The sequence below is a fragment of the Callorhinus ursinus genome, unplaced genomic scaffold (assembly GCF_003265705.2).
Source record: "Callorhinus ursinus isolate GAN/ISIS: 27379988/994484 unplaced genomic scaffold, GSC_fseal_2.0 scaffold3, whole genome shotgun sequence".
NCBI lineage: Eukaryota > Metazoa > Chordata > Mammalia > Carnivora > Otariidae > Callorhinus > Callorhinus ursinus.
The window spans coordinates 81,542,507-81,570,468 of record NW_027397065.1 but is presented as its reverse complement, the minus strand read 5'-3'; the positions used below and the strand labels follow the sequence as shown (position 1 = coordinate 81,570,468).

General features: G+C 48.1%; 1 protein-coding gene across 3 annotated transcripts in view; it reads left to right on the top strand.

Annotated features, from left to right (window-relative positions):
* The first annotated feature begins 4,906 nt into the window (after positions 1 to 4,906).
* The window catches only part of OTULINL (OTU deubiquitinase with linear linkage specificity like), a 29,458-nt gene continuing 6,402 nt past the window's right edge, over positions 4,907 to 27,962 (top strand). The window contains exons 1-4 of one of the 3 annotated variants that reach the window (XM_073891078.1): positions 4,907 to 5,078; positions 27,221 to 27,380; positions 27,470 to 27,501; positions 27,599 to 27,690. In XM_073891078.1, the coding sequence (XP_073747179.1) occupies positions 4,922 to 5,078; positions 27,221 to 27,380; positions 27,470 to 27,501; positions 27,599 to 27,690 (441 nt within the window). In that variant the 5' untranslated portion in view covers positions 4,907 to 4,921. Of the gene's footprint in view, positions 5,079 to 9,883; positions 10,067 to 11,544; positions 11,612 to 27,220; positions 27,381 to 27,469; positions 27,502 to 27,598; positions 27,691 to 27,962 lie in introns of those variants that run through there. The other 2 variants (XM_025867459.2, XM_025867460.2) reach the window with 2 other exon arrangements.

The window sequence follows — 27,962 nt, the reverse complement described above, 5'->3', positions numbered from 1 at the left end:
CAAACCCAAGGAAGGCTTCCATTGGCTTTGTGTGGGTCATTGGCCCCTTCTCGACCAGAAGAGATGCGGGTGCTCTAATTGCCTTTGTGATGGGTGTCTTGTTTAAGACAACATGGAGCAGGGGAGAGGTGGACATTCCTGAAAAAAGGAGCTCAGCCTACCCACCCCAGTATCCACTATAGTGCTGAGCCAAAAAAAGCAGAGAGAGGGCCATTAACTTGGGAGCCAGAGGAATAGAGCTCCATTCTTGGCTGTCCCTACTGAGTATATGACCTAAGGAAAATTGATTTGCCTCTCTCCACTTCAGCGTCCATTCCCTTCAAAGGAGAGATCTAGATTAGAGTTTGTGGTGTAATCCAAGGTTCTGAAATCCTACCCTCTGTCCAATAAGAGCATATATTATAAAGGGTGCTCTGGCTTGGACCTAGGTGTAGATCACAAAACAATAACGGAAACCAGAAAGCAAATGGCCCAAAACAATAATTAAACATTTATTAAATTTTTACTATGCGCCAGGCATTGTTGAATATTTTCTTTGGATTATCACATTTTTAATTTCCAAGAATTCTTTCTTCTTCTCTGATTGATCCAATTTCAAAGCATCTTGTTATCTCTGTGATGAGATTCCTCATCTGTAAAAGAGGGATAAAAATCTCACCTACTTTGTGAGGGTTTGGTGAGGATTAAATGAGATGATGCACATAAAGCACCAAGAAGTGGCAGAAAAATAATAATCAATCGATACATATTATCAAGATTATTATTAGCTATTCTTCTTGTTGGTTTTCTCTATAACGGGCACTTAGGGGGAACCTTTCTCTGTCCAGTTATCACTACTTCATCTACCTTCTCTCATCCAAAAATGTGATGCAATTTTTTGCCTACTGGTATTTCTGTTTTGATTTTCTGTGTCCTTCTTTTTAATTCCTCTGGTCACTTTAGAGTGGAAGTGTTGATGCGCTCAGGCAATCTGCCACTGTTAACCACTGTCTGTGAGTTTTTGGGTTTTGGTAATTTAATTTTTTTCTTTTCCTTTAAGTCTTGTTTTATTTAACCCACGATGTTTCTCAAAAGCTTCCACTTAATTGTGTGAGCTTTCTCTTACTCATCAATAAAGCATGAATAATCATATGTCAAATCCCCAGCATAGTGTCTGCGGCACAGGAAGAAGGACTGAACAAAGATTTGTGGTGCCACCCCTGCCCTTATCTTACCCTCTTTATCTCAATCCGTCTCATGATTTCTGGCTCTGGTAGCCAGGCATAAGCTCCATTCTGAACTGGGCAAGATGGTAGAAGCAGGGCACCTCCTCTCACTTTTGTTCATGAACAGGTAGAATTTCATCCGCGTTTAAATTATGGGCAGAGACAGCTGGTGGAGCCACAGGCAAGGGCCTTCCATCAGATGGTGCAGCTTGAAACCATGGCTGAAGATCGCAGGGCATGAGTGAACCAAAGGATTCTCTGTTGGTGTGTGGTCCAAGAGAGGATAAATTATACCAACAGTGAGTTTCCAAGAGCTCTTGTAACTGGCTTGTTCGTTCATTCATTCTGCAAATATCCACTGAGTGATTGCAATGTGCTAGGAGCGGGGGATACCAGATTGCAGGGGACACTTGAAGTCCATGCTTCCTTGAGTGGCCTGTTCCACCAGTGTAGGGTAAAATAGCTTTGCCTGCCATTGGGAATTATTTTCAGCACCATATACGTGTTCCGCCATCTTAACATATATTAACATATGCCAACATAACACATATGTTATGCTCTTCTTAACTCCCTTCTCTATTGCCATCCTTCCCCTCAGCCCCCACCTCCATAGCATAGCGGCTGAAAAAGCTAAATCGTACTTTCCCAGCTTCCCCTGCACTCAGGGTGGTTGCTTGACACCATTCTAAACAATGTCACAAGCCCCAGTTGTCTGCTGGGGGCTTCTGGGAAGGATACATATAGCTGGTGCTGCCTCTTCCCTTTCCTCCTTCCCTGAATCTGAACAATGCTCAGAGCTTCAACAGCTTTCACGTCGGAAGGACCACACAACAGTGCCTGCTTCTGGACTTCCTGTGACTTGACGCTCTTATTCATTTTACCTACCGTAATTTAAGTTTGTTGTTAGTCATAGCTGGAAACATTCTTAACTGACACACCAAGATCGCAATCAACGTAAACCCCTATACTTTTCTTCTTAAAACGAAACTTCACAAAGGTTCCCAAGTGGAATATTCTTTTCAACATTTAAATGGCCGTTGGCTGGTTGTTACTTAATATCTTTGACATAAACTTCTCCCACTTGGGGGCTTTTATGGGGTAGAAAGCCAATGTGAGGGCAAAAAAATCCTATAAAGTTCTGTCAGCTTCAAGCTCAGATTCCAAAATCGGGCTTGACAACCACAAAACCCCCACCTGGCTGCTTCCTTGAGCAGAGGACTGGGAATGCCGCCTCTAACATATGATGAGGAAGCAGGCAGACGCCACGAAGCATCTCAGCAAAAGAGAAGAACACCAATGTCTGCCGATACACAGACATCATTATCAACTCCCAAACCCATGAGGCTTGCTAAGAAATCATGTCAGACATTGCGGGATTATCATTCCTAATGGAAACTCAATCCGGAAGGTCACAGAAATTCAAATTGCAGCAAAAGCTCGTGTGATGACAGAAATCCCAATATTACTGAGCAGGGAGTCAGCAAGCTACGTCCCACAGACCAGATGTGGCCTGGCACATGTCCTTGTAAGGTCTTGAGTTGAGAGTGGTTTTTACATTTATAAATGGTTGAAAACTGGGCACCTGGGTGGCTCAGCTGGTTAAGCCTCCGACTCTTGACTTCAGCTCAGGTCATGATCTCAGTGTCCCGTGGTCGAGCCCCGTGTGGGGCTCCCTGCTCAGCGGGGAGTCTACTTGTGATTCTCACTCCCTCTCCCTCTCCCCGCTCAGGCGTGCTTACGCTTGTTCTCTCTCTCTCAAGAAAAAAAAGAGATTGAAAAGTAATAAAAAGCATAATATCGTGTGACCTGTGAACATCATATAAAATGTGCATTTCAGTGTTCCTAAATAAAGTTTTATTGGAACACAGCCATGCTCATTCATTTACGAGTTATCTAGGGCTGCTTCCATGACATAATGGCAGAGTCGAGCGGTTGCCATGAAGAGTCTGTAGCTCACAAACCTCAAATGTTTATATCTGGCCTTTACAGAAAGTTTGCCCACCCCATTACAGAATTCAGGGCGTGAGCAGTGACCTATTCCACAAGAAATATCAATGGTGTATCAAAACTCAACCCCAGATAAAAGGGTCAAAGCGAGGAGCAAGATTCGCTATAACACAGAAAAGTCTCAGTTTCTTAAGGGATCATGTGTTAAAATAAGGTTTAACAATTATACCAGTAATATATAATTTTGGAAAATTTAGAAGATACTGAAAAGTATGTGGAAGAAAATAAGAATAGTGTTTAATCTTATTACCCATGATAACAACTATTAATATTTTGGGGTTTATTCTTCCAATACTTTTCTGTGAATAAGTATTTTTTTTTCTGCAAAACTAGGGTGCATACACTATCTTCGTGTTATTTCACTTGCAACTGATGGGACATTTACCTTAAATAGGCTTAAGCTAAAAACGTTGGGCGGGGGGAGGAGGAGGAGTTTCTTGGCTCACAGGAGTATTACTGCTTTGGGTATGGCTAAATCCAGGGCTTAATGTAATAGTGCTCTTTCTCCACCTCTTGTTTCCACTTCCTCCATATACATCTCAGTATCAGGAGAACTTTCCTCATAATGTCATAAAGGCTGCAGAAGTTCCCATTGTAATTCTAATCCACATAACAGAAACTCCCTCCAGGAGGAAAGAGCATTTCTCCGCCCCTGCCCCCCAAAACAAATAAGAGTCTTTCTAGTGTCATCCAATATTTTTGACACCATGAGTTTTATTTGCTGCCCAACACATAATTATTTAGATGCACCATACATTTTTTTAAACTTTTTTTTTAAAGATTTTATTTTTACTTATTTGACAGAGAGAGACACAGAGGAAGAGGGAACACAAGCAGGAGGAGTGGGAGAGGGAGAGGCAGGCTTCCTGCTGAGCAGGGAGCCCGATGTGGGGCTCGATCCCAGGACCCTGGGATCATGACCTGAGCCGAAGGCAGACGCTTAAGGACTGAGCCACCCAGGTGCCCCTGCACCACACATTTTTAAACCAGCCTGTTTGAAGAAATGCTCATCTCAGAATCATAATTATAGGATTAGTTGGGGTCTGAGAAATCGTCCAGTACATTCTATTCCTTTTACGGTAAAGAAAATTGAGACGCAGAAAGGATAAGTGATTACTCATTATCATTCAAGTAATCAATGGTGGGGAGCCAGATCTAGATGGTTCTAAGATTCACTCTCTTCCACTAACTGTTCTCTCTTAGATGTCACCCCTGAAGCAAAATGAGGCTAGAAAAGCAGCTAATGGAGTCGGTCTGCCCAGGTATCTTGAAAAATAAATGAGTCCGAGAAAAAGAGCGTTCTCATTTTTTCCCCCTACTCTTTGATTTGCTTCTAAAAATGGGGATAGGTTGGGGTAGACAATGCCACAAAGGCTATAGTTTGTTTGTTCCTCTTTAAATATATACAAAAAAAATGCTTTGTTGGTTAATGAGAGCTGCAGGCCCAGTAAAATATGCAAAAGTTTTAGAGATTGTGACTCTCCATGTATTTTTACTTAATCTTCAAATTATACAGAGACTTTGTTTTTTCATTTGTATTTTCATGTGGCAAGGCTCCTGTTGTCCCTGCAATCTTAAAAAAGTTAGCAGGCACAAAGGAGGAAGTGCCATGGTCGGAAGGCACATTCATTGACAAAGACATCTGAGTGCTCAGAGCCTGTTTGTAGAGGAAGAGAAGGAATGTGGCTGCAGACTCAGTGAGCCTGGTGATGAAGCAGCAAGAGGCTGGGGAGCCCTTGAAGAAAGGCAGGATTCCCATATGCTGCATTCTGCAAGCACTCATTCAGTGTTCACCAGACACTGAGCAGAAGACCCAGAGGACACGGATCTACATCCTTGCGCGCTCACAGTCAAGTGTGGAGAGAGGTGAGGACTCAGACAAGTAGCTTGCAGCACACTGGGTGCTGTGGGAAGAGCAGGAATGCACAGGAGGGTGGAGCCGGGTTGCTAACTCCTTGTGGGTGGTCTGGAATTGCTTCCCAACTGAGAGCAGGCTGGAGCAGGGTTGGGAAAGACCACTCCAGTCAGCCCAGTGAAGGGAGAGAGAAAGCCCACCCAGGTAGTGCAAACACCTAGGTAAAGGGCCAGAGGTGGTAAGCAAACACAGCTCTATACAAACTGCAGCAGGACAGGTGTCAGAGATTTGGGGAAGAGTGAAGCCATCGAATTTGCTAAAAATAATAAAATAAGGAAATGCTAAGTTCTGGACCTAGACAAAATCATGAAGTTCTTTTCCACGCACACCACCCCTCATCTTTCAGTTCCCTTTACAGCTCTCAGCTGACCTCCTTTATCCCATTAGCCAGCTCTTAGGCTCTCTTGGCACTCTCCTTCTCAACATCTGCTCTTCAAAAGATCCCGGGTTTACCGACACTAAGGTGTCAATGACTGATAGGATCGTGTTGTAATTGAGTTGATTGCTATTATTTTCACAGTGGACAAAATCCCAGACCAAGGGACACATGTTGAATTGTACCATTTTGTTAGAGGAGGTCATCAAGAGAATGTAACTGCTGGTCGCCCTGGGCAGTCGGAGGCTCCTCACCCACCCCACACCCGGTCCTTGGAATGTGTCTTCTGCCCACCAGTCCCACAGTGGGAGCTGTTCCAAGGACATAGCCTGGAGAGAGGAAGGTGTTGTTGATACCATCTGGATCATATGCGTGACTGAACCCAATTAAGCCCTCTTTATACATTTTTAAGATTTGGCCGGGGGGTGTGGAGATCTAATCGTCTTGCAGCTACCCAAGACAAGCCTCATAAGTGAGTTCCCTTGCCTATTGAAAGTGCCACCTACCAAGCTGGAGTGGCTCCCTCTTCCTTCGGTCCCTCCCTGGCTTCTGTGTAGGGGGTCAGTTTGCGAACTAACAGCAGGAGGCCCCAGCTTGGACTGCTTAAGCGCCCCAGCGGCAGGGAGTCACAGGACTCCTGGACAGCTTCTGGGCTCTTGAGACTGCTTCTGCTCCCGCCATGTTGGCCCCTCCCTCAAGGACTCTGCTGGCTTCTCCGCCTGGTTAAACGTCACACCTCGGCTTCCCTATCCCAGCCCTGGCCCTCTGGGTTTCTTAGCACGGGTTGTGCAGTGACAGCTTGGGCCTTGGCTCACACTACTGTCTGTCCTCACACTTACTCACTCTCGTGCTGTGATGGGGGACATGGGGCATCTCACCGGGGCCCAGGGTAGCAGGTTGCAGGATAAACCATTGTTCTAGGCTCAGCTCATTCAGGAAAAAGATCAGATATGGCTCTCAGGGAATCACTGAGCTCAGGGAAAGTGATTTTTTTTTTTTTTTTTTTTTTTTTTAGGGGATACTTTCCATATGGCCCTGGAGGCTGGGTTCAAATGCCAGGCTGCCATTTACTAACTGAATGACCTAGTGCTAGATACTTTAAACCCTCTGTGACTCAGTGCCTTTTTCTGTACATTGGGAATAATAATAGTATATATCTCAAATGAAGGGTTGAATTAATTAATACATAAAAAGCACTGAACAGAGCACTTCATAAGTGCTCAGTTAAGCTCTGCTAACATTATCATCATCATCACCATCACGACCACCTAGAAACCTCTTCACATTTCCTCTGTTAAAAATACTGACCCATGGGACACCTGGGTGACTCAGTCAGGTAAGCGCCTGCCTTTGGCTCAGGTCATGATCTCAGGATCCTGGGATCCAGTCCGGCATCAGGATCCCTGCTCAGCGGGGGAGCCTGCTTCTCCCTCTGCCTGTCACTCCCCCAGCTTGTGCTCTCTCTCTCTCTCTCCCTCTGACAAATAAATAAATAAAATCTTAAAAAAAAAAAAAAACCAAACTAACCCTACTTGATTTTGGAATAAAAATTTGTAGTAATTCAGTGACTTCATATAAATAAGAAGCAACAGATGCTCAGATACAATGCAGAAGGGAAGTAGAAAGAGATAAGGGTTTCTCAGGTTTTAATTTTTATGGATATCAACAATGATGGCGTAATGTTTGCAATGACAATGAATAGCCAGAGAACTTAAATGACATTTCTCCAAAGAAGATATACAAATGCCTAATAAGCACATAAAAAGATACTCCACATCCCTAATCACCTCACACCCATTAGGATGGCTATTATTAGAAGAATAGAAAATGATGTGTTGGCAAGGATGTGGAGAAACTGGAATCCTATGCGCTGTTGGCAAGAGTGTTTTCTGCTGTGGAAAAGTGTGGCTGTTCTTCAAAAAGTTAAACACAGAATTACCATATGATCCAGCAATTCTACTTCTAGGTTTATACCCAAAAGAATTGAAAGTAGAAACTCAGAAATAGTTATTTGTACACCTATGTTCCTAGGAGCATTATTTACAATAGCCGTAACTTGGGGGCAACCCAAGTGTCCATTGCAATGAATGGAAAAACAAAATGTGAGATCTAAATATATCTGTGGAATGGAATATAATTCAGCCTTGAAAAGAAGGAAATTCTGACATGGGCTACAACATGGATGAATTGTAAAGACAGTATTATGCTAAGTGAAATAAGCCAGTCACAAAAAGACAAACACCGTACGATTCTACTTATAGGAGGTAGCAAGTGTAGTCAAATTCAGAAAGTAGTCAAAGACAGAAAGTAGAATGATGTTTGTCAGGAGCTGAGGATCAGGAAAGGGAAAGAATGGGGAGTTATGATTATAATTATGGGGTATTTTTGGTTTGTTGTGTTAGGACTTGCAGTAAATCGCACATGGGTAGACCAGAAAAGTCCGAATCTCGATACGTAGTCACATCCTTTATTTGACTAATATTTATATAGTGTTTATGATGTGCCAAGCATTACTCTAAGGGTTTTAGACATATGTAATCACTTCATCCCCACAACAATCCCATGGGAAAGGTACTCATAGGAGCTCCATTTTACAGATAAGGAAACTGAGGTATGGAAAGTTTAAATAATTGTACAAGATTGTGGGGCTAGTATGTCGCCAAGCCAGGCAGTCTGGCTCCAAGGTCTAGGACTATAAGTACAGTACCATTTTAAGAGGCCTCCCACTCAGTTTTTGGAGTAACAATGAACATTACAGCAAACCACAAAACCCTGACCATGAAGTATTTGAAAGGATTTCAGGCTGAGTCCAAACAGCTGTGTTCATAAATACTATCTTGTCGGAGGGAGGCAAGGCTACTTACTGGCTAATTTGTTTTGTGGTTAAAGGACTTCAGTACATTTTATTTTATCATACCACAAGAAATGAGTCCTGGTCTTTTCAGGTTACAGAATAGACAATTTTACTCATCACTGCTCATAACCTTGTTTAGGTTTAATTAGGCACAGCAATTTTAAGCCATTTACTTTGTATGAGTAACATGGCTCAATACACGCAAGTCATGGCTTATGGCTGCAGAAAACTACCCTCTATGTTCACATATGATTTGGATCAAAGGGATTTTTTTTCTAAACATGCAGCAGAGTTTGGGAACATTTTTATTATCTTTTGTGAATCATGGGTTGCAGAGTGGTGGGGTGGTGGAGAGATCAGATCTTGTTTCAACCTCTGCACTAGCATTTACTGAGCCTCAGTTTCCTTATCTGTACACTGGAGATAGTAGCAGTGCCTACATCATGGGCACGTGTGAGGATTAAATGAAATATTATGTAAAGTAAAACATAAAAGAATTCTCAGAGTGCCTGGCCTGATGTCAGCTGTCAGTAAACGCCCAGCAGTAAATTAATTGCTGTTGCTGTTGGAATTTTACTGGAGTTGCCAAAGACCTACGATCCTTTGCTCTGAGATTCAGAAAAAAAGCAGCTGATTCCATCCCTTGACATTGCCCTAACTATACTGGAGCCACCTAAAATTCCAGTGTTTTCCACATCTTTCTTTAGTTACGGGATTTGTTTCAAAAGAGGTCCAAACTTGCCACATGCAAGTCTGTTTCTCTCTGGAACTGTGTATATTGGAGAAAAAGGAAGTGTTCACCAGGCCTTTCGTTTTCTCCCCCCCCTTTTTTTTTCTGAGAAAGGGTCCCACTGAACAGAAAATCAGGGGCCAAAGAACCTTGTTGTGAGGGCCTTTTTATTGTTGGTCTGTTTATTTTTTCCGTCTGATAAACAATTTTATCAGAGGATTAATTTTGTCAATAAAGCACAGATTCCGGCTCCTAAAAAGTAAACTGTGAGTTACTTCTGAGTAAGCATAACCCAGTTCTGCTGACCTAGGGGAAAATAAAGATCAAAAAATTTGCCCAAACTAGTGGAAGAGGCCCTGGGCCGGGAGCTACATCTGGATCCAGCCTCGCCCTCCCATGGCCGTGACCGACCAGCGGCTGGTGGATAATGTCCGGGCCAGGGATAGGAATCCTTCCGTACCCTCGCCGTGGAGAGGAAAAAGGCACGGGTCCCTCTCCCTCATCATCCCACCCACCAGGTTTCTTTGCTTCCCACTCAATGGACTTTCGAAGTAAAGTGCTAGGGAGATCGCGGGATCCGTCCAGGTGGAATTCCCAACACGTCTCCGGAGGAGCGGCTTCCCACGCCCAGCACTGCACGCGGAGCCGCGGCGGACCCCGTCGCTGCGTGGAGGCCCCGCCCATCTCTGCCCCAGGCCCCGCCCACCTCCGTCGCGGCCTCTCATTGGCGGCCCAGCGCGTCAGTCGGCCCCCGGGCTCCCGGGAAGGGAGCGCTGACCGCCGTCCCCACCCCGCGCCTCGCGAACTTGCCAGCCGCGGGGAAGCGATCCCCAGCGCCGGGGGGCGGGGGGGCGGCCGCGGCGTGTGACTAACCGACGGGGGAGGCTCCGCGCCCGTCCGCAGCGCGCGGCCGGCATGGCAGCGCGGAGAAGCCCCCCGGGGGCGCGGGAGCGGGAGGGTCCTCGCGCTCCCGCCGCAGGTGGGCCCCGGGCCGGGGGACGGGGCGGGGCAGGGCGGAGCGGGCGGGGGCCGGCGGGCAGCCTGGGGCGCGCTCTCCTCCGCTGGCCGTCGGCGCAGTCCGCGGGTTTGGGGTGCGACGCCCGCGCGCTGAGGGTTGGAAGGTCCGGGGGCGCCCCAGGGCAAGGGGGGGGGAACGGGCTGCACCCCCAAACACCCCCGGCAGGGTTTGAGCTGCGGTCGAGGACGAGGGTCGCATCGCAGCTGAATAGGAACTATGCCCTCGGGAGGCAGAGCTGTTTGGGTCGTGGCTGCGAGCGACCTGCCGAGGCGGGGAGGGCAGGTTCCTGGGACGAGGGAGCCCGTCTTGCGGGCTGGAACGGGGTGGGGGGACAGGCAGCCGCTGGGGGGCCGGGCCCTGCCGCCGAGGAGAGGCGGTGTCCCCTCTGAGAACCCGATTGTTGTCGGGGGAGTTGAGGGGCGGGGGGGAAGTTGACGGGTTTCGCACTTTGCTGGTGGAGGATGTGGCCCACACCTTCGCAGCAGTCAAGACTTGCTGAACAACAGAGAAAACTGGCTTTTGAACAAGAATGTCACCAAGGATAGGAGCTGCGGCACAGAATGGCACGGGTCGCACGCTCGAGTATGGGCGCTGAGGTGGGGGCGTCCCCCCGCCCCCGTGTCCGGGCGTCTCGCTCTCCGCGTCGGTAGCTGGGGTAGAGGTGAAGGCTGTTTTCCTTCCCCGCCGTCAACTGGCAGTCTCAGCTCCGAGGAAGGTGGATGTAGCAACTTCTCGGTTTTGAGCACATTCCCGTTGCGTGTTTGTCTGGTGGCCACCGCCGGGGTGTGAGCCTACTGGTGATTTTGGGGGAGCATGCCTGTTCACCAACACAGAGCTGGGGCTCGAGGTACTGCAGCGTTTATGGGAAGTTGGCAGGTGCCAGGACTGCTTATTAATTGGGGTTCTTGGTCCCAGCAGGAACTTTTGATTCACACCTGAGCTGTTGGGTGTGGTGGAAACAGTGCCGTTCTGGGAGTCAGGACATGAGTTCTCGACCTCATTCTGCCCAGCACTGTGTGTCTAGGAGCCACAGTCACTCTGGACTTCTCATGGATGAGGACGTTGGGGTAGCTGATCCATAAGACACCCCCCGCCCCCAGTCTAGAATTCTATGATTGACTTACCTCCCAATCTCAAGTTTGGAAAGTGAACTCATTTTTTCAACCTTTCTGCACCTTGAATTACTATAGAATTCGCCAAATAGTTCCTGTGGGTGTATTCATTTGAACCTTTTATGGTGTGATTCCCCCCCCCCCGCCTCTTTGCCTTATTTTGGGAGGGAAAGCAAAGCTGGGAATGGAGGTAGGCCTGAGCAGGAGAAAGCTGGTTTGGGAGGCAGAAAGATACCTACTCTGGGCTTAACCTAATGGCCAGGAATTTTTTCCTTCCAATGCATCAAGTTCAAGGTGTGCCAGCACTGTGAGCCCAGAGAATTCTTTCCTCAGCTCCAGCCTATGGGGACTGCAGATGGTGTGCATCAGTGGAAAAATGTGATTCAAGGGTCAGGTTATGGAAAACTTTTTTTTTTTCCTCCAAAACATAACCCATAACCTCTGAGGACTAAGGAGCATAGTTTCCCTTCTTTACAGGTGGTGTTGGGCGGGGGGAGTTTTAAAGCAGTTGCCAAAGGTAGGATGGGGGCAAGTTATTTTTGCCTGCCCCTCTTTTGGTAAGAGAGAGACCAAGGTTCACTTCTGAGGTAATAGCAAGTGCTAACAAGTCACACTTGACAATAAAAACCAAATGGACAGCAGCCGGAGGAAGCCCACAGAGCGGGTAGGGATGGAAAGAATTTTCTGGTAGCCATTTTTACTCTTTGTAAGTGTTTGGATATTGAGAATCATGAACTAAACATCTGTACACAGTATGATGGGAAAGACACTGTCAGAATTGGAATATTAGGGAAGTGGCGCCCAAGATGATTTGGTGCAATGCTCCGAGTCCCCAAGACTGGGGAGGAGAGAGGAAGCAGGGGAGACCCGCCCACTGGCGGAGAAACTCAAAATCCTCAGCATACCTTTGGCCGTCTGGCGCTTGAGGAGGGCATGTGCTTCCTGGCTCGTCTTGCCTCTGGCCAGCCTCCGGGTCATTAACTGTTATGATTAGTTCAGACTCTGCTGTGATTCTTCACCAAAAAGACTGCAAGTTTGCAGCCGTGTCCTCAGGAGCTGCAGGACCCCAGGGTGGTCCCTAGGAAATAGCCGGGGGTGGCAGGAATGCCTAGTTTGGAATGGGGGACCCAGCAGCCAGGTCCCCTCCCTCCAGCTACACATAGAGCAGCTCTGCTTTTGCCTCCCCCCTCCCCGCCCCCACCCACTTCTCTTTCCTTTCTTGTTTTATATGCTGTTCTGAGTAAGATTTTGTTTGGGGAAAAGAGTCTAATGCTAAACAGAAAGTTTAGAAATCATGGTAATGGCCAATATTTTTGGAATTTTGCTGTTGGCTTTATTCCATGGAAAGGGCTTAGAAGTATGCCTGGCCCACAGTAAGCAGTCATTATTATCATTATCTTCATAATTTCCTTTTTTTGAAAAAATTTATTTATTTAGTTAGTTCAGTTAGCCACCATATAGTACATCATTCTTTTTTTTTAAAAGATTTTATTTATTTACTTGAGAGAGAGAAAGAGAGAGAGCATGAGGGGGGGAGGGTCAGAGGGAGAAGCGGACTCCCTGCTGAGCAGGGAGCCCGGTGTGCGACTCGATCCTGAGACTCCAGGATCATGACCTGAGCCGAAGGCAGTCCCTTAACCAACTGAGCCACCCAGGCGCGCAGTACATCATTAGTTTTTGATGTAGTGTTCAGTAATTCATTAGTTTCATATAACACCCAGTGCTCCTCACAACACGTGCTGTCCTTAGTACCCATCACCTGCCTACCCCAGCCCCGTCCCCGCTGAAACCCTCAGTTTGTTGCCCAGACTCCATGGTCACTCGTGGTTTGCCTCCCTCTCTGAGTTCCCCCTTCAGTTCTCCCTCCGGTCCCCTGTGGTCCTCTGTGCTATTGCTCATGTTCCACACATGAGTGAAACCATATGATTGCCTTTCCCTGCTTGTTTCACTTATCACGGTCCCCTCCAGTCCCATCCATGTCGAAGCAAATGGTGGGTATTCATCCTTTCTGGTGGCTGAGTCATATTCCATTGTATTATGGACCATATCTTCTTTATCCATTCGTCTGTTGAAGGACATCTCGGCTCCTTCCACAGTTTGGCTATTGTGGACATTCATCATTTCCTTACACCATGAGGTCATTGTCATTTTTATCTCTTATTGCTACCAAGTCACATACAACTTGTACAAGGTTTCCCACTTCCCACGTAGACTTTTCTACTAATTAAAAGATGTGTTCCTCAAAACCATGGAATATATTATTCCAAAGCCGTTCAAGGATGACTTTATGTACAAAGCAGATGTTTCTGATCCACCGAATGCAGTCTTTGCCCCGTTCCCTTGGGCAGTCCTAGGTACCACACTGGGTAAACAGGTGAGTTTACCTGGTGAGCACTTCTGTGTTTAAAGGGAGAGTGGGCAAATCAGAATGGCGAAGGACCAGAGAGCTGGTCCATGGCAAGAAGAATGGTGAGGATTGTGGGGCTCATACATTCCCTCCTCAACACGGACGGCTAAGGGGTGCTCCAATTGTGATCTTATTCCAGAACCAGTGCCGTCAAAGACTCTGCTCTCCAGGACCTGAACAATGGGTGGAGGGGGTGCTGGCAGTGGTCAGTGGGTGCCAAGGAGGAGAGGAGTGAGTAGCTGGGGTTCTTTGTGTGCTAGTTGTAATCTTGAAGAGAAATATTTTCCATCTTTAAAAGATAGTTTGAGGGCTTAGGAACAAAAACAAATAAGCAAAACCCCAACACTGCAATTAAAAACACGCACAACAGAATGTTTAAAACCAAATGGTCTGTAGTTGGTATTTTTTGCCAGCCCCACTTTGATACTTTCACATTTCTGTGAGACGGATTTGATGCCAAACACAATGGGAGTTTAGTAGCAGGTGCTTTAGCTGAGTAGAAATCCTTGATTGGCACAGTTATGCACTTGAAAATGACCTTTCACCTGGCTTCCTGGCGTGGGTGGGTGCTGTCTCCTGTGTCTCTAGCACTACAGTTGTCCTTGCCACGGAAAACAGTGGGCATTCGGCGGAGACACAGCCCATGGATAGTCTTAGGTAATCTTCACAGCCACCACTCTGACGGAATTTGCTCCAGGTTTCCAGCTAGTAAGTGGTGGCCAGGATTCAAGCCTGGCAGCGTGGCTCCATCCAAAACCGATTCTTCACCGTCAACCTCTTCTGTCTCCTGAAACTCAGTTCAGGATTATACCCGAGAGCACTCTAGTCTCCGGGTTCCCTCCCCACATTTCAGCTCTTCCCAATTAAAGTTGGGTTATCATTTTAATACCCTGCTGTTGCTCCACATAACTCACAGGTCTGGGGGACAGAAGTGAGATTATGAGGAAGTCTTCATGATCGAGCTAAAACTTCCCACATACTTGGTCGCTTTTTCTTAGCTATGAAAGCCCCTGCGTCATCTTGAGAGGAGTGAGTGAGTTATTGGGCCCGTGGATTTGACCTTTTTCTTCTGTCCACTTGAAATCTCTGGTAAATGTGCAGTTACTTAAAACAGTATGCTCTCAGAATCGAGGTTCTTACATGTTTATTGATTTGCAGTTAACTTAATGGAAGAACAGATAAGTGTTATTTCACAATAAATCAACAGAGAAAAGGTTTTGTTAATGCGCTTTTTTGCCAGTAATGTTTTGTTCTGGTTACACCCCATTTTACTACTTTCTCATTTCATTGGACCCAGAAGAGACAGGCGGCATCATGTTTAAAATAAGAGGATGATAAAATGCTTATGTTCATTTCTAGGAGACTAAGGACTGTTGTCTGGTAGCACCGTTGCTAGGATTCTCAAGTAACAAACAAAAATCTTAGAAACCAGGGCACCTGGGTGGGTCAGTTGGTTAAGCGTCTGCCTTTGGCTCAGGTCATGATCCCAGCGTGCTGGGATCGAGTCCTGCTTCAGGCTCCCTGCTCAGCAGAGAGCCCGCTTCTCCCTCTCCCTCTGCTGCTCCCCCTGCTTGTGCTCTCTCTCTCTCTGTCTCTCTCTCTTTTCTCTCTGTCGGATAAATAAATAAAATCTTTAAAAAAAAATCTTAGAAACCGTAGCACATAAAATGCTATGCTCTGTGAATCTCTGAATTAAGAATTTAGCAGTTAGCCTTTTGTTGTTGATTTAACCAGGTATCAATGACTTTGAGTCTATGTGGGATTGTTGGATGGTAGATATATGGTAATTTAAAATACTGTATTAGCTCTCTCTCTGCTTGCCCTGTAGTGGCTTTTATGGATATTAGGGTTAGACTTCTGGCAGAGGGAAAAGTAATGTAATTGGAAGTTGGTTCCTCAAGAGACCCCCCCTCCCCCCCCCATCCAGAGAGAGGTGGAATCTGATTCCACATCAAGGGTTAACTGTCAAAAGGAGAGAAGCACACTGCCCTCTCTTGTTCCGGGTACAGCAGACTTGAACGCCCTGCTCGCTCCAGGCCTGGGACAGCTGCAGGGGGTACAAACGCAGCGGAGGTGGGCAAGGGAGCTGGTGGTGGGAGCTCATCAGGCAGTGGTCTTTGAACACCTTGTGTCTCTCCTCTCAGCCCTGGAGTCTGTAGTCCCCCAAATTTAGGAGAAGTGAACTAAATTCCTTCTTGCCTGGTAAAGAGAGACCTGTCCCCTAGGTCTTCGCATAACGCCTGGTACACCATGGCCACATCTGTGGACCCGTGACAGGAAGACCTCACCTTTCCCATGAGGTCTCTAGAGTGACAGGAAAAGGGAGTGCTCTGTGTCTTCCAAGTCGTGTGTTCCGGGCCACTGGGGCAGGTCGAAATGCCCCAGAGGAAGCAGGACAGCTGACAGGAAAGGGACACGGAAGAGGTGACAAGCCCGTGTGGGCATGGGCCACGTGTCATCGGCCGCCATCTCTGTAGATATAGAGGGCCGGACGGTACTGATGCCAGCAGAGAGATCAGCTCTGTGGCATCTCACTTGGCATTTTAAAAGTGAGCTTGGAGTTCAGTTTGTAGCTAAGGATGCAGTTGGCCACTTACCTTAAAAAGCAACTGTAGCCCGTGGCAGTATTAGCATAATACTTCGGGGTCCCTCGGCTCTGCACCTGCAGCAGTATAAGACTTGGGTATATCGTTTCCTTCCCCGGCAGTCTGAAGTAGAGAGAAAAGTCACTCGACCTGAGAGAGGGTTTATGAGATCAGTGTTATCCACGGTGTCTCCCTCTGTTTTGGTTTCTAAATATTCCAGTGTGTTCTCCCATGTATGCCTCATCGGTTGATTCGTTCAGAATGTGGAGCCTGTAACCTCTGAAGGTACAGTTCTCCTTCTCCCTCCCTCCTAGGCTCCTCCACCATCCCTTTTTAAAAAAAAAAAAAATTCTTGCTGTTTTTGGAAGCTGGTCGCCCTCCACGGAAGCCCTGCTGTGAGAGATCGGTAGAAGTGAGCGTGGACTTCTAACGGCGGGAGTGGTTGCTGGCACTTGTCACGGCCTCATGTAACTGCTGCATGTGTTCAGGGCATCTTTCCTGTGGTGCAAGTTGTGGGTAATGTTTTAAGTGTAGTTGAACTTCAGTTGTTTCACAACTACTTAAAATCCTGTGCCTTGTGCCTCAGTGTGACAATTCCTTCGACACAACACAGAAACCAGTTACCGTAAAGAGGCCTTTAGTGGAGGAAGGGACCTGGCAGCTGAGGGCCTGGCCTCCTTATGTCTGTTCCTAGGGGAGGAAGCTGAGGTCCAGAGTCGCTCAGCTGTCTAGGACCAGACTGTGGGTTCCCGAGTCCCTGGTGCTGGCTCATTCCTCTACCTTGAAGCCATCTCACTAGGTGACCACTTCACGTTCTCATTTCCTGCTTTGTGTGTACATGAGTGTCGCTGAGGGAAGAGAAAACACTGGTGGTTCACTGTTTCTGACATAGGTTCCAAGTGAGAAGGGTGACCACCAAGGTAGAGGCTCTTAGTTAGGATTCCGTATGGCAGAATAACAGAACAACCCCAAATAAGTGAATCAAGTTTATTTCTCTCATGTTCCAGCTCAAAGGTGGCTCTCCAGGGCTGGGATGGGCTTCATGGTGACAGGGGTCCAGCTCCTTACTTCATGTCCACCATGCGTGGCTCCCATGACTAGCTCCTTCGTGGTCCAAGATGGCTGCCAGACATCAGTTACTGCACTCACATTCTAGCGAGGAGGGAGGAAGAAGGACAGGGAAGACACCCCACTCTGAAAATTGCACATAATGCTGCTTAGTCAGAATTCACTCGTGCAGCTCCACCCAGCACCTAGGGAGGATGGAACGTAGCCTTTGTTTGGGTAGCCATGCATCCCGGTAAAGTCAGGACTCTAGTTCTGTGGAAGAAGAGAGAATGGATACTGAGGGAAGCCGGCAGTGTCTGTTACGGAGACACAAGGCCTGGATCCTGATTACGTGGATTCATTTTACTTATTCAACAAATATTTATTAACCGTCTACTCTGTGCCTAGGCACCAAGGAAGCCGAGCGCAAACAGACACAATCCCAGTCCTTAAGATGTTTACCTACGTGGGGACACAGACCCTAATCAAACACAAACACGGTTGTGTAAACTGTGCTAAGTGCTGTGAAGGGAAGGGACACCGTGTGCCCAGCGAGTAACGGGGACTTGAGCAAGCCTGGGGGTGGGGAGGTGGTGGGAACGGGTCAGAGGCTTTGCCCCAGGAAGTGACCTTGGAGCTGACAGCTGGAGACTGAGTAGAGTGGAGGGTGTTACAGGCAGAAGAAAGAGCTCAGGCGGGAGGCCGGCGTGGGTGCTCAGGGAGGAACTGACAGCCAGTCCTCTTGAGCAAGAGGCAGCGGGGAGAGAAGAGGGAAGAATTAGGGTCAGCCCGCATGGGGCTCTGGAGGGAGGGTGACCGTCGTCGTCGGCCTGTCTGGCACGAGATTGTCCCGGGACACGGAACTTTTAGTGCTAAAACTGGGAGAGTCCCAGGCAGGCCAGGATTGCTTGGTCACCCTTGCTGGAGGCCACAGGAATACTTGGATTCCTTTAATACGAACTTCAGCCAAGTCCCTTCTTAGACAGGCATAGCCCTGAGCCGCCGGACACCACTGGCTGGTAAACATCACCCCTCCTACTGGCCTAAGGGAAAGAGGCACAAAACACAGGCAACACTCACTGTGGTTGGGGGCGTGGCCAGTGAGACTTTAGCTGGCATGATTTCTCCTGAGAGGAATTTCGGAAATTACTTGGCATGTGATGGTATATTATTTGAGATAACAAAAGGGCCCGGGGCGGAGGAAGCCCGTACTCCACGGTGGCCTGTCTCGGCGCTGCCAGTACATCGGAATCACCTGGGAACTTAACCAGTCAATCAGAAAACGCACAGGTGGACCCAGGGCAAGGGAGATCGGCTCCATCCCAGTGCCCCGCAGGCGTGAGCGTGCGAGTGGGTGGCTGGGGATCTTACAGAACACAGACACTGCTTCCGTGGGGCCCGCGGATCTGTATTCCTAAGTGCCCGGGCGGTAGTGATGCTGCTGGTCCAGAGACCTCAAGTACAGTGTCCGCGGTGTTTGATGAGTGTCTTGGAAGCCACTGGTTTCTTTTCCCGGAGAGCAGAGCTAAAGGACCACATAGGTGCATGGGTCCGTTGAGAGGAGAGAGGTGGAAGACGCCGGGAGCCCAGGGAGGCTCCGCTTTGTGCCGCCATCAGGGGTGGGCCCCCCTCGACTTCTCAGTTGGTTCCTAGGAGTTGTGGGTTATATGATGCGGCTGGTTCCCGGTTCCAGAAGAACCGGCTCTCCGTGGTTTCTGGCTAGGATGGGGCAATAGGAAGGTGAGGCACCATTACCTCTCTCACACCTTGTTTAGAGGCTTTTCCAGCCCACTTCACTGGCTGCTAGGATTCGAGTCTTTCCTACAGGTAAGAAAACCAGGGGCACCTGGGTGGCTCAGTTGGTGAAGCATCTGCCTTCCGCCCAGGTCATGACCCCAGGGTCCTGGGATGGAGCCCCGCGTCGGGCTCCTTACTCATTAGGGAGCCTGCTTCTCCCTCTGCCTGCCGCTCCCCCTGCCTGTGCTCTCTCTGTCGAATAAATAAATGAAATCTTAAAAGAAAAAGAAAAAGAAAAAGAAAACCAAAAATAATAAGAAAAGCCAGAAAGATTTTTGAATAGGAGATGACACGCCCATTGAACGTAAAAAAGCAACAAAAACAAAAAAAAAAACCCAAACAAAGAAAAAATACCTTAACCAGTAAATCAGAGTGGGAAATGGTTTGGGGAAGGGAAGCCAATTAGAAGGATTAGTAACCATTAGGGACAGAGCCCAAATGGGTCTGACTAATGGAAAAATCACCGCAGGGCAGAAACGAAGAGTGGTTCATCTGAGTGTACCTTTAGTTCTCTCTCGGTCACATTTCATAAATGATTTGTATTGGGAGGTGGAAGACAGGCTTAATCTTTAAAGGTCTAAGAGTTGAGAGCGTGCCCCCAAAGTCCTGGCAGGCAGTGAACCAGGTCCAAGAACACGAAGTTTAGTGGGGACACGTGTCAGCTCCAGGGTTTCAAGCACAGAGCCTGCACGCGTGATGACCCCCTTGCTTCCCTTCCCAGGTTCTGAACCTGAAAGGTAGCCACAGGAGTCAGAGAATTTTATTTTTATTTTTTTAATTTTTTAAAAGATTTATTTATTTGAGAGAGAGAGAGAGAGAGAGAGAGAGCGCTCGCATGAGCAGGAGGGGCAGAGGGAGAGGGAGAGAGAATCTTAAGCAGGCATCACGCCCAGCACAGAGCCCCATGTGGGGCTTGATCTCACAACCCCAAGATCACCACCTGAGCTGAAATCAAGAGTCGAGCGTCTGACTGTACCACTCCGGTGCCCCCAGAGTCAGAGACTTTAAATGTCAGCTCAGTGAAAAAACCCACCCGTCCTAGTTATGTGACCAGATGGGCTTGCTGAGCAATGCCCGAACTGAGCTCACCTCTAAAAGGTTAGGCCCAAGGGCACCTCTCTGCCGGCAAGGGAGGAGAGGCTGAGCTGAGCGGGTTCTTCCAAACCTGCCATCAGACCAGCCGCTTTCCCTCGGGAAGGAGTCAAGTGAGAGAGGGCTGGGGCCGAGGCCTGGGCCAAGTCTCCAGGAAAGCCCTTCCAGCTGGAAATCTGAGAAGGCTGGGATGAAAGCGCCAGTCTGTGTCTCTCCCTTCAGAGGTTGGGGAGACATACTCCAGCAACAGGTCTCAAGGGCTTTAAGTTGATGGCAGGCTTAATGCGAGCTGACGGCTTTTTCTTTCGCAGCTATACAATACTAACTAACACAGGCTCAGGCCGTATGCATCCTTTGAGTGAATCATCTAGAACAGGGTTTGGCAAAGCACAGTCCCTGGGCTGAATCTGGCGCCACTCAGTGTTTAGATGGCCGGCCACCTAAGAATGGTTTTGACATTTTTTTTAATGGTTGGGGGGAAGAAAATCCAAAGAATACCATTTCCTCACATGTGAAACCTATATGAAATTAGGTCTTCATTGTCTGTAAATAACTTTTCTTGGAACACAGCCCCGCTGAATACTGTCTCATGGTTGCTTTTTGTCAGGGCCAATTTGAGAACTTGGGACAGAGACCAGATGGCTGGGAAGCCTAACATACTTTCTCTCTGACCCTATACAGAAAGCTTGCTGAGGCCTGACCAAGAATGAAGGAGTGGTCAAGGGTTTGCATCGTCTCCTGGGTGGGTCATACTCAGGACATTGGGTTCTGTCCCCTGGCCTCACTGTAAGTGTGGAGTGGATTCAGAGGAGGGTGACCCTGACAATGAAGAGACCCCCCGCCACCCACCCCGAGACTGTGTCCTATGAGGACTGGTTGAGACCACAGGAATGTTTAATCTAGGGGAAAAGCAGGCACAGTGCAAATGATGGCTGCCTTTTATGTCTGCTTGTTGATTGTTTTGAATTCTTGGAAGAGAACTGCTCCAGGAAGGCAGCTTGGAGGTTAATTCAAAGGGCACTGACCTTGAGTCAGAACGTGTTGGTTCAAGTTCGGACTTCTACTTGCATTCCCTGGGCTTCAGGTTCTTCATCCCAGAGATGAAGGGTGCAGGCGACAGCCCATCCCGTGTCCAGGTCCACAGTGACTTAAGATTCAGCTTTCACCTCAGAGGTGTCTTCCAGCCGGCAGGGGACGCGGTCATGGAGACACCCCACTGACCTGCAGCTTGGATGGAGCGCAGAGGGAGCGCCAAGGGGAGGGATTCGCTGGGGGCTGGTGTGCATTGGACCTTGGAGAACAAGTAGGAGCTCCAGCCCCTTCACCCAAAGCATTCTGTGATTCCGTGAAAGACTTAAAAGGTGTCGTGTAGAAGGGCAATCCCCTTCAGTGACTGAGCCACCCAGGTGCTCCGGGCCTTGCGTCATTCTGTGTCCCTGCAGAGAGACCCCCGCCCCCCCCCACACACACACCAGGGTGTGCTGAGCCCGCGGAGTGCAGGCTGCAGCACTGTGGGCCTGGACAAGCCGACTAGTAGCCTTCCCTGACAGGAGGGCATCCCGCCACCCGTCCGCCAGCTCCTTGAGGACAGAGCAGATGTCTTTCCACTTCCCATCCTGCCAGCCCAGCGCCCAGCCTAGCGTGGGGGGAGGAAGGACAACTGAGGAGGGTCTGGTGGCGGGGGAAGGAAGGCCTTCCCAGACCCGCCTGTGTCTCCTGTACCGTTTGGCTTCTGATCGCACCTCTCTGCAGCATTTCCCGCCCTTGCTGAGAATAACCCTGAAAGCCACATTCACTTTTTCGAAGGGGGCAGTGTTCCAGGACTCAGCTCAGAAAAGTGTGAGAAGCTTACCAACACCTCTGAAATGGCTGTGTCCCTCGCTTGGTCACAGCTGCCCCTAGCCCTTCACTGCCCTCAACACAGAGTGTGCGGCTGTCCTGGGACCTTTCCCACGGGTCCCTCTGCGTTCTGGTCCATCCGTAAGTCTCTCTCCGGCACTCTGTCTCCCGGGTCCTGCTGAGTAACCGTAACACGGGATGCACGCAGATGGAAGAGCCGTTGTAGGCATTAAATTCAATTTAGTATCTTTTACCTTAAATTTTAACAAGATGATTTTAATGCGTATATTTCTACACTCCCTCTGCTCTCAGGCATCTGAATTAAATTGCCTTTTACAGCTTGTGGCTCAGGCCTAATGTCCCCCCTCCATGGCCCACTGGGGATCCCCTAATCTGCTTCAGGAGAAAATCATCAGTCAGACGCAGCTGGCTGTGTAGACAGATGTGTGTGGGAAGAAGGGGTTGGGAGAGAAGTAGAGGCAGGAAGGGATGGGCTCTCTGGGCCCGGGACACCCCTGGAAGTTTTGGGGGCGAAGGAGACACTGAGGAGTTTCCACGAGAAGGAGCCCAGGGCTCCCCGGTGGGACTGCCATCTGCATAATCAACCTGCTTCTGGCCCTGCAGTGTCTTTTGGTTTTGTTTTCAGGGTTTTGGTTTTTTTTCCCTTTTGGTTTCCTGTTTGAATTATTTCAGCTTTGGTACATTTTAGAGAATGGAAAAAATTCTAAGTAGAATTTTACCGCAAAAAAGTGGCTTTCTCTCTCTCTCTCTCTCTCTCTCTCTCTCTCTCTTTTTTTTTTTTTTTCACTTCTAGTCCTGGTCTCTATCTGCCATATATAGTTTGAGTGGTGGCAGATGAGATTTGACTTTCAGATAGCCGCCTTGTTGACTTCGGGAGGCTCTGGTGCCATTCCTCCAGGGCATCTGAGCCACTTAAGTGCTAGTTCTTCCGACTGTGTGGGTTGGGGTCTCTCGCATGTCTTCGCGCTGCAGACTGGGGGGTGGGGAGCAGTGAGACCTAGTTAATCCACTTTCCAATAGGACAGATGTGCATGGTGGCCTCATTTCAGCCACCACCCAAGTGGTCCATTCCTAAAGTACTAAAATGAAATTTTGTTTTTTCTCTCTTGACGAACATGGGTGAGAACCAACTCCATAATTCTGGCAGAAGAGGCTTCATTGCCAGACCCGCCCCCCCCCACTCCCATGTTGCCTCTCCTTTGTCCTCGACCCACTTTATGTATCTTTTCCCGCTGGTTGCCAGGGTCAGCATCGCCCCAGCGACAGCGGAGGGGAGGCTGGGCGGGTCACTGCTGAATCCTCCCGGTGGGCTGGCGGACGGGGGACCCCAGTGAAGGTCCTGACATGGGAAATTTTATCCCCTCTCTGCTGTATTTGGGGAGATGAGATTTGACTCATGAGATCATCCAAGTCGGGCTGATGAGAGTTTTCCGCGAGGCACCTCATTTGTGGTGTTCTCGTCTATGGCTGTGTTTTTGAGTTGTAATCCAGTTATTGACACGTGGGGGGGGGGCGGGGAGATGGATTTTAAGTCTCTTTATTAGGGGTCTTAATTCCACTTGCCGTAGCAAATTGGATTTGAAGATTGACTCAGGGGCATACTTCACAGGCAGGAGCGCCAAGGGATCGGGCCTGCCGCTCAGGCTCCACATTGCCCTGGCTTTGAATCTCAGCTTTACGGCTTATGTTTCAATCTTTCTCTCCCGTGCGGCTTCCTCATCTGCAAAAGAAGGGTGGTTGGACTAATAGCAATACAAATAATAATGAACATGGACTTGGAGACTCGGGGTTTGCCAGATGGCATGCTCAGCGCTTCTCCTACATTTCCATTCCCCCTCACAATGGCTCCCGAGGCAGAACCTGCTCCATCCCCCACGTTACTCCGTGGGAACTGGCGTGCGGTCAGCACTCCGTGGGTGCCAGGCACTGTTGCCATCCCCAGGCTGAGAAACAGAAGCTTAGGGAGGTGAAGTCACCAGGGCATGAGCAGGGCTGGGTTGGGGCCCCGGGTGGAGGAACGTCTTCAGGTGCATGAGGGAATGAATTCCTATGGAGCACGTAGCATGGCTCTGGCATATAGCAAAACTCAAACTGTAGGTGTTTTAGCGACCAATGAAGCCATACGCTTCCTACTAAAGCACTGCACTTCCTCTCCTTAGATGAAGAAACCCCACTCCTCGGAATGTCATCGTATCTTGTATGAACCCCTCAGAGTTGTCTATGAGCTGCAGCTGCTCCTGTGGGACTTCTGGGGTCCCGCCCCCAGGTTGCTCCCTGGCGCCCACTGCAGCCCCCATGATTATGCCCCCGGGCCCTTGTTGGGTTAAGTCACTTGACCAAAAACTGTGCCAGTTAGGTAGAGGGAGGCCAGGAGTGTAAGCTTGTTTTCTAGGTTTGCACGCGAGAGGCATACTGAGCCCTCATGTGTGTGTTTGTTTTCTGATAAGTTGATCCTATCTCCCTTTCTTGGGTGGGAGGCGGGGTTTAATTTCAGGGTAAAAGCAGTAGGGCCAGGGAAGTGTGTTGTATATGTGGGGGGGAGGGGTCAGGTGAGCCATAATCTGTAGGGGATCCCGTGGAGGCCCCAGGCAGCTGCCAGAGAGGCTCATGCTCAGGAGAAGGCACTGGTTTAGGGGGTCTCAAATCAAGTGCCCCAAGGGGCCTGCCAGGAACTCAAAGGATGCCAGGGGTTGGTTAGAGTCTGGGACAAATGAGGGCAGGGTGCCCCATGGAGGAGCAGCAGCCAGACCCCACCTCAGTGACTTCAAGCCCTCCAAGTCCACACAAAAATGAGCACCAGCCAGTGGGAAATGGGCAGACGCTCTACAAGTCTCTTCCCGGAAGAAGAAATGTGAATGTGTTCCTACAGAAATGCAGACTACAGAGAGAAATCACAACCAGGACCCAGGGCCAGGATTGAGGGAAAATGCAGGCCCTTGGGACATGTGATGGGGGGGTTAATTGATGGTTTGTTCTGGAAGGCACTTTGGCAATATCTGTCAAAACTAAAAATGTACACACCCTTTGATCCAGAGTTTCCTGTTCTTGAAATTATCCTAAAAGCTACCCTTGAGCCCACAAGGACCGTTGGAGGATAATGTCTGTCTCAGCAATGTTTTTAAGAGTGAGAAATGGAAAACAATCCCAATGGTTTATTAGTAAGGCAGTGACTACGTACATATGTGATGGTCTGTCTTTATACTGAAATAATATGCATTCTTTAAAAAGAAGAATGTAGGGCGCCTGGGTGGCTCAGATGGTTAAGCGTCTGCCTTCGGCTCAGGTCATGATCCCGGGGTCCTGGGATCGAGTCCCGCATTGGGCTCCCTGCTCCTTGGGAGCCTGCTTCTCTCTCTGCTTCTCTCTCTCTCCTCCTCTGTCTCTCATGAATAAATAAAATCTTTAAAAAAAAAAAAAGAAGAATGTAGATCTATATGTAGTGGTATGAAAAGATGTCTACTTTGTATGAAGAGAAACAACAAACTGTAAAATCATGTGTAATATTCCATTTTTCTAGAAAATGTTTATAAATACATGAAAAGAAATTATGTATCACCTAGACAAAATTCTAGTTCTTGCTGAGTTTAAGGATTTACTAAAAGTATTTGCATAGGTCAGAATTGTCACAGTTGGGAAATCACTCTGAATTAATAAAAATCTTATTTATAGATGTAAAGGCAGTATAGGTTTACATTTTTAAACAACTCCCAAAAAGTTTTACTAAATAGCTAGGCAGGAGTAAATATGTAATGAACAGCTAATGAACAGATGAGTACCTGTTTTTGAAAATGCCCTTTTAAGTCATTGTAAGTATGTCTATTCTTATTTACTGGTAACTTTATTTCTTCTTTTCTTTTTTGGTAAATTTATTTGCTGGTAAATTCTTTCCTTATGAGAGTTTAAATGTATGTCAAATATCCATATGGTCAAAAATGCTAAAATTGGGGTGCCTGGCTGGCTTAGGTGGTGGAGCACGTGACTCGATCTTGGGGTTGTGAGTTCAAGCCCCACGTTGGGTGTGGAGCCGACTCAAAAAAAAAAAAAATGCTACAATTGCAGATCCTGAATTGCTGAGGCTTTTACTCCAGTTAATCACTGGAATTTTACTAAACCTTGTGCCAGGGAGGGAATGATTTCACAATGAACCCCGGGAGGTTTGGCCACTATTCAAAAGTTCTCTTCCTCATTTGTACTTCAGCGTTTTACATGCTCAAGCATAATACAATTGGGAATCTGCTGCCCATAGTAAAATACTGTAGGTATACAGTTGGAGCTTTCTGGCCCGTTCATTCTCCCTGGTCACATCAGGTATGGGAACGTATACCATACGCAGCACGCCTGTCCCCACCTCACTGCTCTTCTGAGGGGTCCACTTCCTGGAAGTGATGTCAAGCCTGCTGTTTGGGTCCCTCATTGTGTGTGTGAAGGTGATGCCATGTGTTATGGCTCATAAAGATCTAAGAGTATCCAAGTGGGCAGAAGTGCCTGGCGGTGGCATTGCTGGAGGCCCCCTGGTGTTGAGCAGAATTCCTGGAACCATTCTTGGCTTCCACAGATACACAACACAGTGCACGGGCGCCCCGTGCTGGTTCGGAAATCATCCCATTCCGTCTTGCCCCAGTGAGGTCCGCGTTTTCCCCAATATTACAGTCAAGACAATTCAGAGGAGAGAAGTCAGGTTTCCCACGGTCACACAGCCAGGGTAGTAGATAGAGGCAAGTTTTGAACGGGTCCCAGGGATTCTGGAACTGATACTCTTGATGGTTATTCCCGGTAAATTCTGTGGAACAAAGATATTCTTACGTAGAACATCGATTATAGGGGAACCGGGGGTTTCTTTAACTTTCAGATTGTATTTTTGAATGCTTTAAAAACTGTTTATGTAATCGGGGACCCCTGGGTGGCTCAGCTGGTTAAGCGTCTGCCTTCAGCCCTGGTCGTGATCCCAGGGTCCTGGGATCGAGTCCTGCATCGGGCTCCTCGCTCAGCGGAGAGCCTGCTTCTCCCCTCTGCTTGTGCTCTCCTCACTCTCTCTCTCTCTGACAAATACATAAATAAAATCTTTTAAAAAATAAATATATAAAAAATAAAAGCTTTATGTCATCAATGAGAGACACTTTGCAGGTAAAATTAGCCAATATATTTTCCCCCTTAAACAAAGCAGACTTGTGTAATTGTGATGTGCCTTTTTTTTATTATTATTAATTTCTTGTAGGAAGTGACCAAGTTCACTCCTGGATGCTAGTCACCAGCCAAACTTTAGGGACCGTGTGGAGAATAGCAAAGGGGTCAGTGATGTTGGCAGCTTCATGTCTGGTGGCCGCCCTCTGCTACTTCAGGAGGATGCACTGCGATTTCGGGCACTGGCTGAAATGGTAGGTGGTCAGATCAGCTTCCAGTTTCACCAAGAGACCCTTGCTGTTCAAAGTAGATTTTTGATATCATTTTTCCCTTTATCTTTTAGGTGGATTGGATATCTGCAGAGAAAATTCAAAAGTAAATATTTTCATATGTTATTTCTAAGGTGCAGAGAGGGTTCGAGAAGGGTGAGGAAAGGGAAAATTAAGTACCTTTTCTATTTGATTTGGTTCAGGGAACCTCAGCGTGGAGGCGGAGGTTGATCTGCTCAGTTACTGTGCGAGAGAGTGGAAAGGAGAGACGCCACGTGCCAAGCTGATGAGGAAGGTGCGTCTGCTGACACAGGTCACGGATGGTGCAGAACGCGTGTGTGAAAATCAGGAAGCAAACATTGCACTCTGCTTTACGAAGCCCAGAGATCCGCTAACCCCAGATGTGCCGTGAGGAACAACTGTGGTTCTCATGATAAAGCCAAGCAGCTGCCACACCCTGGCTTCGGGCTGTCACCTAGATAGAGCGAGGGCCTTTGAGGACCTGGTCAAAGACGTAAATGAGGCTGTAATTGCAGGAAATTTGAGGGTGGCACTCTTTTCAGCTCC